The sequence below is a fragment of the Colletotrichum chrysophilum genome (genome assembly GCF_026319265.1).
Source record: "Colletotrichum chrysophilum strain AFK26 chromosome Unknown scaffold_44, whole genome shotgun sequence".
In the NCBI taxonomy this organism is placed as follows: domain Eukaryota; kingdom Fungi; phylum Ascomycota; class Sordariomycetes; order Glomerellales; family Glomerellaceae; genus Colletotrichum; species Colletotrichum chrysophilum.
Genome location: NW_026517331.1, coordinates 44,470 through 57,985, shown reverse-complemented (window position 1 = coordinate 57,985; position 13,516 = coordinate 44,470). Strand labels below are relative to the sequence as shown.

The window sequence follows — 13,516 nt, the reverse complement described above, 5'->3', positions numbered from 1 at the left end:
TGCAGTGGCAGAAGCTGCGACCAAAGAGCAGATTAATCGTCATCGTCCGTGCCTTCGGCGTTTACCTTGCGACGCAGTCAAATCATCCAACGACATCGAAACATCAGAGCACCTTTTTTCATCTGAAGCTGAACTTCACAGATCCCACGGCCCAATTCACCCAGCCCACCGCGCGTCTTGTCGGTTCGCCCAACCGAGCACTCTGCGGCCCGTCTGAAGGAGCCTTTTTCTTTTTTGATTTTTTCCTTCTCGCGACTTTCTTTCACTTTGACAATGCCCCCCGCGAAACCCGGGTCCCTCGGCTTGCTTCTGCTCTTCCACACTACGCGAGCACTCTACACCCTCATCGCCCACAGTCTCTACATCATCCAAACCAACCTCCACCTCTGCTTATATCTTGCCAGGACAGTCGCTGTTTGTTTTTCTATTTTTGCTTCTACCTTTCTCCACGTCGGCCAGATCTGCAGCACTGCTGTGGAAGGCGCGCTGGCCACTTGGACGATTTCCCTTTCCGTCGTCTTTGTCTGGGCCGTCCCCTACGCCATCTTCCTTTCCGGCGTTTTCTCTGTCGCCGTTTTCGTCGTCGTCCTGGAACAATGCGAGACCGTCTATCTAATTCTTCGTTCCTTCCTACGCGGAACCGAGGCTCCCGTCTCTCCGGAGGCGGCGTCGCCCGCCCGACAATCTCTGGCCCCGTTGGACCAGTCCGTCGCAATGACGGAGCTGACCTCCAACGAGCCGACGCCATCACCATCATCCACAGCATCAACGACGCAACCCAATCCCAGCCAGAACTCTCACAGCCGCAGCCGCAGACCAGTGTCATTCGGCAGTTTCATCGGCCAGGCCCTGCATCTCATCACCAAAAGACCCCCCGTGGCAGTCGAATGCCCCGATCAACTCGAGGAAGAGCTCCCACCCCGGGCCCGGATGGAACCATGGAGAAATTGCAGCAGGGATTCGGAGGACGAGATGGATCTGAGCAGTTCAACGAACCCCGTTTCTCACCTGAAGCACTTCCTGGTCTCAACGATCGTCACGTTCTGGGAGAAATATCCCACACCAACACGGACTCCGCCCGCCTTCCCTTCAGTGCCTCGCATGGCCACTTTGGAGACCCCAGACGCCTCCCCAAGCCCCCATCGACAGGCAAAGCAACAGGACACAGCGCTGCCTCCCATGCAAGACGAATCTCGGCAGGCTTCTCACACGGCGGACCCCTCTCCAGCAATCCCACGGTCGCCAGTTTTGACGTCAATGCCCTCACCGGAGCGGCTGCTCGAAACGATGAGAATCAGCCGCCTTTGTCAAAGTCCGGAGAAGTCACATTCACCTCTTCGTCGGAAAGCAGCCCGTCGCTTGCTCCTAGCTCAGGAATCCAATCCAAATTCAACTCCCGTCCTTCCAGCCGCGTAGAGAAGAAACGCATCCCAAAGTCACGGACTATGACCGTCTTATCCAACCTCACGGCATCTCTTTCAAGGACGTCACTCACGAGCTTCACAAGTGACCGCAAGGCATCTACTAGCAGATCGGTTTCCTCGCGCAAAGTCAGTGGCTCATCAACTAGCACACTTAGCACCACGGACACATCCCGAGTCCCCACGCCCATGAGCGCTGAGGTCAACCCTCTCATCATCAATACTGCCCAGTCATCCCAGTACTGGGCAGGTCGCTTTCAGTCTCTCCACGATCGCTTCCACAACGAGGATCTCCAGCCTCACTCTCTTGGAACCCTTGTTTCCGCCCACGCCTCAAGATCAACTGTTGTCCGCGACCAGCGAGCGGCTTACCAAAGCCGCGGCAATCTCCCTCTCAGCACGACTACCGCATTGGACCGCTACAGTACTACAGCTGTCAGCAGAGAGACCAAGGTTCTCGACGAGGAGGACAACCGCTGTCTGCGCGTCTTCTTGCATCTCGACTCGCTCTGTGCCACACCCGAGGCGCAGAAGAGCCTGCATGCCTGGCAGGAGATCTACGCGCGCCGCAACAACCGCGTGGCACTTCTGCCTCACGGCGCGAGCATGGACAAGGGGTTCGTGGCGAGGATTTTCGGCGGCGGACGACGCAGCATGGGCGCCCCTCGCCCTGAGAAGCAGGTGATCGAGGGAAAATACCGCACTGGCAAGCGTGTCAGTATGCTTTGAGGTTGACGTGGTTTGGCATGAAGGATTATTAAAGTGCGACAACATGGATAGGCGTTTTTGTTTTGGGCTGAATTGGAGGGATAACTGGGAAAAGCATCATCACATTGTCAAGACTCTCATGAGAGAGCTATCGCGAAGCCTGTACAACGGACACAGAAAAGTCCCTGCATCTGTATATATGGAGGCTATGAGAGACGAAAACTCAGCTGTAGACGAAAACTCAGCTGTTAGGACCAATACCCATTTACTTCTACACCGACCAGTCCGTGGTTCCTCTCTCCCAAACCCCAACGCCTGCTAATGCATTTCAGTGTGTGTATTTCCGCGTGTACTCGGCGCCTCTTCTGTGGTGTAATTCCCTTGGTTCGCCCGCACGCGCCCGCTGTCCAGTCCAGTCTATCTTAATCCTCCGCCTTCTTCCGCAGCTTCAGGTAATCCCTGATCTGCTCATGCTTGCTCGCAAAGAACATGCCCAACTTGTCGTTCCGCCACGTCAACACGCCAATCTCCGCCGCGTAGCCCGCAATGTCCTCGTACTCCCTGGGGCTGTCAAAGTCGCGGAACAGGAACCCGCTCGTGGTCGTCATGCGCTCCGTCTCAAGCTGCCACAGGCGGATCTGGTCGATGACCGTCGGCGGGAGCACGGGCTTGTTCCGGACGGCGGCGAAGCGGTGCATCTGCTCGTGCGCGTGGGACGCGAGGTAGGAGATGATCTGGTCGGCGGTGATGCCGCGCTCGACGGCGTTGCGGATCGAGTTGCGCGTCAGGCGGCCCGAGACCATGTCCGCGAAGCGCAGCTTGAGCTTGCAGAAGAGGGAGAGCACGGCGATCTGGAGAGGGGTCTGGCCGTAGGCGTAAACGCGGTAGTTTGTCTCGACGATGATGCTGCCGCTGCGGGTTTCTTCGGAGCCGCCGCTGCCTGGGGTGGCGCCGTTGCGGGGCCCGCTGCCGCCGGGACCGGGGCCGGATGCTGCTGCCAGGGCGGCGGAGAAGCCTGCGCCTGCGCTGCGGAGGGCGCTGGAGCTGCTTGTGAGGGTGGTGGCGAGGCGGGTGGGGAAGTACTGCTGGGGCTTGTGGGAGGGGATGTAGATGAGGCCGAAGTCCATGAGGGAGGGGAGCATGTTGCGGCGCTCCTCGGTGAGGGCGTTCGTGTCGTAGGCGCGACCGAGCTCGAGGGAGGCGAGGAGGAAGAGGAAGGAGAGCATGTCGGTGGACTCCATGCCGGCGGAGTCCTGGGCGTGGTCGGTGGCGTCGAGCCAGAGGAGAAGGAGGGTCCAGACCTGGGCGTTTGCCTCCTGGAGGAGGAAGGTGAAGCCGGCCTGGGTGATGCCGACGGCGCCCTGCTGGCGGCGGACGAGCTGGCCTGCGACGAGCAGGTTCTTAACGGACGACTTAGGCCCGCTCAGGTCGGCGCTGCCGGGGTTGACGGTGGCGACGATGTAGTGGAGGATGTCGTCCCACTTGCGGCGGGCGTAGCGGTCGAGGAAGGGGATGGTGATCTCGGGCGGGACGGGGAGGGTGGAGGGGACGCCGAAGGAGTTGTGGTGGCCGCCGCCCTCGAGGGCGAGGCGGAGGGAGGATTTGAAGTTTGTGGTGAGCTGCATCTCCTGCGGGCGTTCTTTCGACGGGACGGTGATTTGGAGGATGTGGAGGGAGCGCAGGGTCGAGATGGCTTGGTCTTTTTGCCTGTGGGAGGGAAGAAGCTGTGTTAGAAAGATTGTTGCTGCTGCGCGGTGGGAGAAAGGGTAACGCGTGAGGGAGAGGGCGTTGTACCGTCGCGAGTCGGGCTTCACCCAGAGATCGAGGTCCTCGAGGAGCATTGGCTTGGGCATGTACAGGATGGCCATGACGATGGTTTTTGCTGGGGAGGTTTGGATGCCTGGGTTAGCTAGCTTGTTCCATGCTCAGCGAGCGCCGCGGAGACGGCGACGGCGACGGCGAGGCTCACCCAGCGGGGGGATCATCCTCCTGAAGATGGCAAAGGCAGTCGACGGCTGGAGGTACAGCTTCCTGAAGGTCGTGCCTGGCAGCTTCTCCAGGTAGTCGGCCAGCTGGAGTGATTGACCCGAGCTGACCGACATGATGGGCGAGTTTGCGCGCGGTGGTTTTGGGGGGGAGGAGGAGGTCGGCGAGATTTTCGTGTGTTATCTCATGATCGGGCGGAGAGGAAGGCGCGAGGCTCGTTCGGGGGGTTGTCGCTGCGCTGGGGGCGTTGGAGTCGTGGGACTCGGTCGTGGTCGTGTGCTTTTGGGTTTGGACAAGTTCTCGACTATTTGCGACAGGCGATCAGGTCCGTCATTCAATCATTGAGCAGGGATTACTAGCCAGCGGAACTTTCCGTCTCAGGCCCCCCTGGTGCTGCCTGCGCTTATCTTATCGGCTGGTTATCGGCGTCTTATCCATGTCGGCTGTGAGAAGGGACGAAAGCCGGGAAGGCACGTCATATTAATAGCTTGCGGGCGGGTGCAACTGCCTCCAATTGCCGAAGACCGCCGAACTCTTACTCACCTGGACGAATGAATCTCATCTCAACAGCCATTCATCGAATTCTCAGTGCCAAGATGCCTCCCAAGCTGCCACCTCTTCGCTTCGTGCGATCTGTGAGTCTTTTATGAGTCAATTGGTTCGAGATCGGCACTGACCATCACTCCAGGTCCTCAACTCCTTCTCCAAAGACTCTGGGCTTGAGCCGAGGTGAGTTGGGGTTGCATCGAGATGCTCGTCCCTGCATTCTTGTGATATATCTTTCAATGTGCATGCAGCTAATGAAATCTTAGACTACTTGGTAACAACGTATGGAAAGTTCTTTAGTAGTAGTGTTATTGGCGCGAGACTCACTTCACTGCAGTTCAGAGTAACTGGCGCCTCTGTCGGTAAGGTCGAGTTCGAGCTAGCCATCCAGAAGGAGCATACGGTATGAAGTCCACGATGACCGCAGGGTAGACGTTTTTCGTGGCTCATGTCATTTAGAACCGTCTGCAAACCATCCACGGAGGTACTCTCGCCAGTCTTGTCGACCTTGGCGGTTCCCTCGCCGTCGCCTCAAAGGGCCGCTTCATGACTGGCGTATCCACTGATATCAACGGTTCGTCACATCAGGTCTCAGATATTCACCGGTACTGACAAGTCTAGTCACATACTTGAACCCCGGAGGAACACCTGGCGACATCATGACGGGCACTGCCATCTGCGACAAGAGTAGGTCACTCTGAATTCAACGCGCAGAAACCATTGTTGACGACTTGCAGTGGGAAGGACCCTCGCCTACACGACCGTTCAATTCTTCAACAATAAGGGAGAACTTGCTGCTAGGGGAAGCCATACCAAGTGAGTTTCGATAAGGGCGGAAACGGAATCGAGGGCCTGCTGACATGTGGCTAGGTACATCGCAAAGACTTGGGTCTCTGAGGATTTCGTTGCACCTGACGAGTACGTTGCCGAAGAAGAGAAATGAGATGACCTGCCAAGTCCGCAAAGAGCAGCTGGTGCTGGCGGCTTTGCAGACAATCTTACCAGGCCAATCTCAGGGGGCGTTTCAAGCCGGAGATCGAGATCTACAATTCTAGATAATAGACGTCTATTACTCATGTTCTGAGAAAGCAAGTGTATAATATCGCTCGTTTTGGAACGTTCTCATGCGGGATTTCCATTGATAACCCTCAATCCATTCCATGCATTCATACCAGTCTTCTTTGCTAATCATTGCTACGTAACAACTCCCTTAACTTCATGTCACATCATAGTCTCGTTCCGTATCTCCGTCTCCGACAACCGACTGCTCAACCCTCTCAAACGCCCTTGTCGGAATCAATGGCTTTCGATTGGTACTGCATCTTGGACATGGCGTAAGACTCCTTCGTCGCCACGGAGTAGAGCAGGACCAGAATGACGAGGGGTAGGTAAGTCGTCAGGACGATGTCCAAGACACAGAGCACGATATAGTAACCCCAGTAGGACCCGCCTCCGAAAAAGACGTTGACCAGGCCCCAACACTCGCGAACGAGAAAGAGGGAGGAAACAGTCACCACGATCTTGGCCGCCTGTAGTAAATGCATTAGGATACCCGCGATCTTGTTGCCCTGAGAGACGGGAAGCCCCAACGTACCTGTTCCAATCCGCTACCGAACGCCTTCTTGCGTGACTTTGCAGCATACACAACAGACCCGATGGCCATGATGATCAAAATGCTGTAAGAGGCAAGCATCAAGCATGACGCGACCAGATACTCGTATTCCTTGTAATATCTGCCGAACCTGTCGTCGAGGTAGAGACAGAATGCAACGAACGAAAGCAGGACGACCAAAATCGAGCCGCCAAGGGCGAAGCCACGGCCCTTGCGATAGGCGCTCGAGACCTCATCGCCCTCGGTCCGGAGCTGTGTCAGGGCGTGTGCCATGTAGAAGACGGCGAGGAAAAATGAGAGGTTGAGCACGACTTCGACGAAGAATTGCATGTAGATAAGCACATTGACGGCTACGCCGACGGAGTGTCGCGGCGCGAAGAACCTGTCATATGCAGCGCTGGCGAGGCAGGACCAGACGGCGATGTAGAGGAGGTGCGATCTGTTGAGTTCGTTTTGTTAGATACGTTTTCCTGGCATATTTCTGAGGGCGTGGTTGAAGGCAGCTTACAGCATCCAGAGGCCAAAGCCAACCTTTGTGTAGTCTACCCATCTGCGTGTCGTGTCATGGCGGTATCCTGGCTTGCGGACGAGCTTTGCGAAAAGGACCACCATCGGGATCAGAGCTAGTACGACAACGACAATCCGTACGATGTACATGATCTGCTCCGGACTGAGTGTGCCGCCCATATTGATAGTGTTCTTCGTATCCTTCTCTTTCTCTTCTGTGTAGATAGTGAATAGCAAATGTCGTCTGGTGTATGAAGCGTTCTCGAAATTGTTGTCTCGATGTTGTTCAATCCAATGATCAAGGGATAAGATGCCGTAGTCACACAGGGCCGCGGATCAAGAGACACCTTAAGTAATCTACACATCAACCAGAATTCCAACGGCGAAAACCGCATCTTGGCGAAGGAGCGCCGTAAAACTTGGCGGCCCTCACTTCCAAGACCCGCAGCCAGGCTTCCGTCTGCACCCCGGCCGGGCGACGGCTGTGCCGCACTAGTCCCGGGCACCACACGAGATCTGCCTCGCCCAAAGCTGGGCTGAGCAAATCCCGCACAAGGGCCGCGGAGCGCAGACCTGCAGTTTCAGTGCGAGTCGCCCACTGTCGTTGCCCGACGGCGTCTTGGGACATGGACCGCTGAGCGAAATGTAGTGCACACGGCGGTGATCTCGCTTGCCGTACGGGGCGAGACACAGCTTCGCCTCTGCACCATTGGGCGCGCCCCCTGCCGTGCTGCCGTCGGGCGTAGTCGCGTAGGTACGATGGGAGTAACCTGCAAGTGTTTAAATCCCGCTTTGCTGGCAATAAAGCGAAAGGTCCCGTGATGGAAATGCTTCGCGACACTCTCGCACTGCTGGCTGCGGGGCTTTCGCACGTACGTTGGCTGGGCGTTTTCCCCCATCTTTTGCCCTGGTCTAGCATCGCCTAAATTCAAGCTTATTTCTATGGGTGGACGCCACAAATGCCCTGCGACATGATCGACCAGTTCCATGAAAGGGATCAATAAAGACTGACGTCGGAGGGACAGTCAGTGGAGCGACGCATGTGTTCAACTGAAGTTTCTCATTCAGCCGTTGTTGATCCATGAGACGGCCTCAGAGGTAAACAAGGGAGCGAAGATCGCAACGTAGGTCAAGATGGAGGTCCAAGAATTCGTTCAGCCACAACGTTTTCAGGCAAGAGCGATGTTGCAACCATCACGTGAGTCAATTGCACCGCCTGAATGCGATGAGTCGGTCTTCCTTTGGTGGCTGTAGAGCACTGCGATCGACAGAGGCTGCCGCTTACATCCCTAGCCGCTACTGTGGGCAGTGTTGCTGCAGCCACCTTAGGTGATGGTTTCTTGGCAATGGTACATCGATTGCATTTTCACCTTCTCCTATGGGAATTTCCTTTCACGCAAGGAACCATTCCAAAGCTATGATATACTGGCTGGTCTCTACAGCGCATAAAGTGAGGCGGTCAATACGCTCAGACGGTCAAGAGAAAGAAATTAGGACATATGTAATGTTCGACCTAACGAAATTCAACCCATCTATTCATAACATAAGGGGTACTCATAGGACTCCTTCTAATCTAAAAACTTCCTGCCATAACCGGAGAGCCTAAGAGCGGTCAACACGGTCCAACAGATATTACATTGACAGAACTCATAATAATCCGCATACGTCCATGTTCTTGCCACCGAATTGGTGCCTTGCAGCAAAAGACGCTTCTTCCCTTCACACAACTTCATGATGACTCTTCAGAATCCAGAGGCTTCCGGCCATATACCGAGTACCTAAACACAGTCAGAAAGTCGATTGGCGATCGTGTCGAAGACACTTACAGTGGCCAGTACGCATGTATGGTCTTGTCCATGAATTCTTCGCGGCACAGGGCGTTGGAGACAGCCACCTCTTCCTTCGTCCACCCGTGAGCCCTTGTCAGCAACGTCAAGCAAAGGCCATCCCAGCCAGAAACAATGTTCTCGTGGCTCCATGCGCCGATATCCTTGAACCTCCTTTCCTTTGGCCAAGTGTTTGTGGGCCACTTGTACTTCAGCACATTGACGTCTACGAATCCAGCCCTGCTCAAAATGCCTTTGAAATTATCCACGTTCATCGTAGGCCGCCCGCTCTGCTCCATGGCCTCCTGGATCAGGTCTGCGATCTTCGCAATCTTTGCGTCCCTCGGGATGGTTCCGTCGTCACATTGAGGCTTGAGAGGGGTTTCGTTGAACTCAACCCACCCGCCAGGGTTGAGGTTGCTGCGGACGCCTGTCAGTCTATGCAGGTCTTTCGAAACTCATGCCGCAAAGCAAAATAACGAAAGCAAGACAACGAGTAGAACGTATCAAGATTTACTCACTCAAAGCACTTCCTAGCGTAATCCTCCCAGTCCTCGATACATCCGTTCATTAATCTGCTGTGTATGTAATCGAACTTTGGAGAGAATGCCCACTCCTCCTCAATATCATCAACCTCAAACGTGACATTCGGCGGCGGGCTACATTGGCTTTCAGGTTAGCAACGCAGTCATTCATGAACGGGGCTCAGAGGTCGTATGACTTAGCAAAGCTAGCCGAAAGGTCAACGCCAAGGACTTCGGCCTCCGGGTGTTCGTCGCCGAAATCGATGGCCCAGACACCTGTTCCTGTTCCGATATCCAAAACTCGCCCAACTTTGAAATCCCTGTCATTTGGGGGAGCGTTGCCCAGTTTGTCGTTAAAAGTGAGCAAGAACAGGTTATGCTGGAGCTCTTCCTCACTGTCAGAATCCATGTCTCGAAGCTTTACGAGTACTCACCAAGCCTGTCGTTCTCCGTTTCATCGTTCGGCAGGTTGTATTCTGGAATAAAGGTTAACAAGTCCGTCAATAATTTGGCTTCAGAAGCTAAAACCTACTGCCTTCTTTATAACCATGGTATGTCCTTCCATTCTCCATTCGATAGTCCATGACATCCGCGGCAAGACTCACATTTGACGACGAGACGCTCTACTCATCTATTAGCAACAACGCTGCAGCATGAAGCTGGAGTCGTCATATCTTACTGGGGCGTTTATAGACTCTGTGTCGTCAAAATCAGGCTGAAATGATGCAGTGGTTAGCAAGCCGTCGCAGCAGCAGTAGGCAAAACACTACCTCGTCGTCTGGCTCAATTACCACTCCGGGGTCGAACCTTTCTGCTCTAGTTCGAGTCGAAGACATTTTGAGGACAGAAGGACGGCGAAACGTCAAGAAACTGGACTTGTGATGGTCGAATGATGTGTCGCGGTGTCTGGGAGACGCTTGTTCGCGATATTTATCCGTCCTGGTCCAACAAGCGCCTCCGTGATTATGACGGCTGTTTGTCCCGAGATACCCATGAACCCACTCGTCGGACTTGGCTTCCTCATTGAGCTACAAATCCATGCATGAGTGTGCAGTAGGTCGGCGATGATAGGTCTGCGAGCATCGGGCCAGGGTGGTTCATATGCTGTTGGTGGTGCCCCTGCCTTTGTCGAACCACTAAGCGCCCACACAAACAACAGAACCCTCCACTTCGCCATCCATGTTGGTGCATGTGCATGCAATCACACGGCCAACCTCCAACGCGTTCGTGCACAAATGTTTTCAACTTGCATTATTCTATGAACGAAGTCTATCGCACCTGTCCATGATGCTTCTATGAAGACGAGCCTCCCGGTTCGCCACGTATATTATTGTTGGAGTCATTACAATGAGAGGACAAGTACTACTCGCAATGATGTTTATGGAAAGTTGTATTCAATATGAAAAGTCTAAACAAATACCACCAACTTGCGGCCGAGAACTAGTAGCCATTATCAATTAGCCCGTGTTGGCTAGGGGGTCGCTGCGACCTCTGCTTCAGTTGGCTTCCTGCCAAAAGCCGAGTACCTACACATGGTCAGTATATAAGCTAAGAACACGACTGGGCTGGAAAACTTACACGGGGTAATACGCATGGATGCTCCTGTCGTTGAACTCATTGCGGCAGTGCATGGTCCCAACCAGTACCTCCTCCTTCGTCCAGCCGTGGGCTCTGGTGATTGTCGCTAGGCATAACGGCTCCCAGCCTCCCAAGATATTTTCCTGAGACCACTTGGCAATCTCCTTGTATCTCGCATCCTTGGGCCACATATTCGTGGGCCACTTAAACTTCAGGACTTTAACATCAACATAGCCTGATCGGATCAGGACATCCTTAATGTCCTCCATGTCGGTGGCGACGCGGCCAAATTGGATAGTTGCCTCTCTCACCAGCTTGGCCATTCTGAAGATCATGGCGTCGTCCTTGAGAGTGCCGTCATCGCTTTTCGGCATTAAAGAGATCTCGTTGATTTCGAGCCATCCGCCGGGGTTGAGATTACTGCGGAATATCAGCGGCCGACGTTCGATAAATGAATGTTCCCCAAAGGGCAAGTCGAGATCGTCTTCTTACTCAAAGCACTTTCTCGCGTAGGCATCCCAGTCTGCGATACAGCCGTTCATCATTCTGCTGTGAATGTAGTCGAACTTCCGCGAATAGATCCAGGGTTCCTCCAAGTCGTCGACCTCAAATCTAACGTTGGGTGGAGTACTATGTTACGAGTGAGGAACAGGCTTTTCCTCCCAAAAGGATTCGGAGCTCACAATGATGGGAATGTAGCGGAGAGATCAAAACCGAGCACTTCCGCCTCCGGGTGCTCGTCGCCAAACTCACATGCCCAAATGCCGGTGCCGGTGCCTACGTCGAGCACGCGTCCCACCTTAGCACCCGGATCGTTGGGCGGCGCGTTTCCAAGTCGGTCATCGAACGTGATGAGGAAAAGATTGTGTTGTAAATCTTATTTGACGGTCAGTTTTACATCATAATAGCTTGGCACAGAAAGTCAGAGGCGGTGGCTTACCCAGTCGGTCGTTTTCCCTCTCATCGTTAGGCAGGGTGTATTCTGCGAGACTCAGTATCAATCTGATTTCCTAACTTTAGTCGGGGTGCTTGGCACTTGAACTCACTGCCGTCTTTGTAGGCGTGGTAGGTTCTCCCGTTTTCTTGGCGATAGTTGAAGATTGAGGCCGTAACACTTTGGGTGGACTCGCTCGTACTCTAGTAGTTGATAAGCACATGCCTCTCGCTATCACCGTAATAAACAGGCTTATCTCACTTCTCCTCTTTCGGACGCAGTGTCATCGAAGGGCTATTGGCAGATGAAATTAGTAGACATTCATGCAACCAGTTCCAGCAGGCCTACATTTTCATCGGCGACAATTTGTTCTTCGTGATCCAGCGCAGGCGCGGCGTTGGTGGGTGTTGCGACCGGAGAAGCTTCTTCCTCACGGCCAGGGGTCGCCGCAACGGTGGCGGGTGTTGCAACAGAAACCGCTTCTTCCTCGGTTGCAGCAGCGTTGGCGGGTGTTGCGGCCGGGACCGCTTCGTTCTCTCGGCCAGGCGTTGCCGCAGCGTTGGTCGGTGTTGCGGCCGGAACAGTTTCCTCCTCGCGGTCCACCGCAGGCGCGGCGTTGGTGGATTCTACGGCCGACATCCTTGAGAGTTGAATCCGGCAGTATTTCTTGAGAGTGGTTACAGGTGCGTGGAAAGCCTGCTCTCTCTCTGCATTGGCATGCGATCCGGGTTGGGTTTTATCTGTTGGTCCTGTAAGATGGGTCGGCTTACCCCTCCCTTGGCTGTTTGCACATCGTCGCCAAATGCGCGTTGCTCCCCCGCCAGCGGAGATGGTTTCCCCAAGCAGAACTGCGTTCCACGTATCACAAGCATGCAGCTTTGCAACGACAGGTGTTTGTCGGGAGTACGTGGGCCTGGTGCCGCCTGTTGTTGGTACTGTTTTCTCAAACAAGACGCACCAAGCCCAAAATCGCAGGACCCTTCGCTTCGCATTACGACCTCAAATACCTAGCCAATCAAGCTGGCAACGGCTCAGGTGAACCCGTGAGCCGTTGCATTAGTTTGGCGAGAGCATTAGCCTCTTTGATCACGTCTCCGTAGTATCCGTACCCAGCGAGGCTCGCAAACCCGACTCTGGCTATGCTACGGAACCGAACGTTTTCTCGACCGGTGATTCAAGTTTGGATCTCCCCAGGCGAGATCCAAAGACCCATTAAGGTACTTGGTGAAAGGGAATGGCAAGATCAAGCTGCAAAAGGCGGATTCCTCGGCACACCGCGGGTCCCAAATCCCCATTGGTTTGGTTTGTTTTCCGGCACCCCGGAAATAAGGCTTGCACCGAAGAGTCCAACACCACCCACGCTGTAGGAATGCCTATTGCATCAGCAATAGCCGAGTTGAAAACCCACTAAACACACCAGCTAGCGCCTTTGTCTTTGGTCGCTCTGGAACAGCCCATTCTAATAATCGTCAGTTGAGGACATGGTACGTATGGTGGCTGAGCTCACAATCAGGTGTTCACTTCAGTGACGGGCGGCACTGATAAGATCGATAACAATGTCCAATAGCCTGTTTAATACCCATGTCCAGTCGAAGACTGTGAAGATGTGGCAGTGTTGGCACACTGCCAGGTTCTGTCTTCACGCCGACCTGCGTGTCTCACTGTCAAATTGAGCTGCCTTCGAATGGCGGGACGACCACGGTTTGCCTCACTTGTAATTAGTAGGCGACGCGATGCACGTTGATTATCGAGAGAGATTTAAGCCCCCGACGCCTCCCAACCTTGTTTCTTTCACAACACATGCATATTCATGGAGAATTATGCCAATCAGCCTTCGCCGTGTCGCTGAACGCCATTCCCAGTCAGCGGTATGG

At 54.4% G+C, this 13,516-nt stretch overlaps 6 protein-coding genes across 6 annotated transcripts; 2 read left to right on the top strand and 4 right to left on the bottom strand.

Annotated features, from left to right (window-relative positions):
- Nucleotides 1–938: 938 nt before the first annotated feature.
- Nucleotides 939–2,150, top strand: COL26b_006107 (uncharacterized protein; the record flags this gene model as incomplete). Its single annotated transcript, XM_053178931.1, has 1 exon — nucleotides 939–2,150. One exon carries the CDS (start codon nucleotides 939–941, stop codon nucleotides 2,148–2,150), a length of 1,212 nt encoding a protein of 403 aa, XP_053037057.1.
- A 401-nt stretch (nucleotides 2,151–2,551) lies between these two features.
- COL26b_006106 (uncharacterized protein) lies at nucleotides 2,552–4,231 on the bottom strand (the record flags this gene model as incomplete). The annotated part of the gene is made up of 2 exons (XM_053178930.1): nucleotides 2,552–4,029; nucleotides 4,099–4,231. 2 exons carry the CDS (start codon nucleotides 4,229–4,231, stop codon nucleotides 2,552–2,554), a joined length of 1,611 nt encoding a protein of 536 aa, XP_053037056.1.
- A 480-nt stretch (nucleotides 4,232–4,711) lies between these two features.
- On the top strand, nucleotides 4,712–5,604 carry COL26b_006105 (uncharacterized protein; the record flags this gene model as incomplete). Its single annotated transcript, XM_053178929.1, has 8 exons — nucleotides 4,712–4,750; nucleotides 4,804–4,844; nucleotides 4,928–4,943; nucleotides 4,999–5,064; nucleotides 5,121–5,235; nucleotides 5,283–5,348; nucleotides 5,399–5,477; nucleotides 5,532–5,604. 8 exons carry the CDS (start codon nucleotides 4,712–4,714, stop codon nucleotides 5,602–5,604), a joined length of 495 nt encoding a protein of 164 aa, XP_053037055.1.
- A 334-nt stretch (nucleotides 5,605–5,938) lies between these two features.
- On the bottom strand, nucleotides 5,939–6,960 carry COL26b_006104 (uncharacterized protein; the record flags this gene model as incomplete). Its single annotated transcript, XM_053178928.1, has 3 exons — nucleotides 5,939–6,190; nucleotides 6,256–6,712; nucleotides 6,782–6,960. 3 exons carry the CDS (start codon nucleotides 6,958–6,960, stop codon nucleotides 5,939–5,941), a joined length of 888 nt encoding a protein of 295 aa, XP_053037054.1.
- Nucleotides 6,961–8,602: 1,642 nt separating this feature from the next.
- COL26b_006103 (uncharacterized protein) lies at nucleotides 8,603–9,177 on the bottom strand (the record flags this gene model as incomplete). Its single annotated transcript, XM_053178927.1, has 2 exons — nucleotides 8,603–9,026; nucleotides 9,128–9,177. 2 exons carry the CDS (start codon nucleotides 9,175–9,177, stop codon nucleotides 8,603–8,605), a joined length of 474 nt encoding a protein of 157 aa, XP_053037053.1.
- A 1,424-nt stretch (nucleotides 9,178–10,601) lies between these two features.
- Nucleotides 10,602–12,281, bottom strand: COL26b_006102 (uncharacterized protein; the record flags this gene model as incomplete). Its single annotated transcript, XM_053178926.1, has 7 exons — nucleotides 10,602–10,656; nucleotides 10,709–11,128; nucleotides 11,201–11,320; nucleotides 11,392–11,584; nucleotides 11,649–11,690; nucleotides 11,755–11,845; nucleotides 11,991–12,281. 7 exons carry the CDS (start codon nucleotides 12,279–12,281, stop codon nucleotides 10,602–10,604), a joined length of 1,212 nt encoding a protein of 403 aa, XP_053037052.1.
- Nucleotides 12,282–13,516: the final 1,235 nt, after the last annotated feature.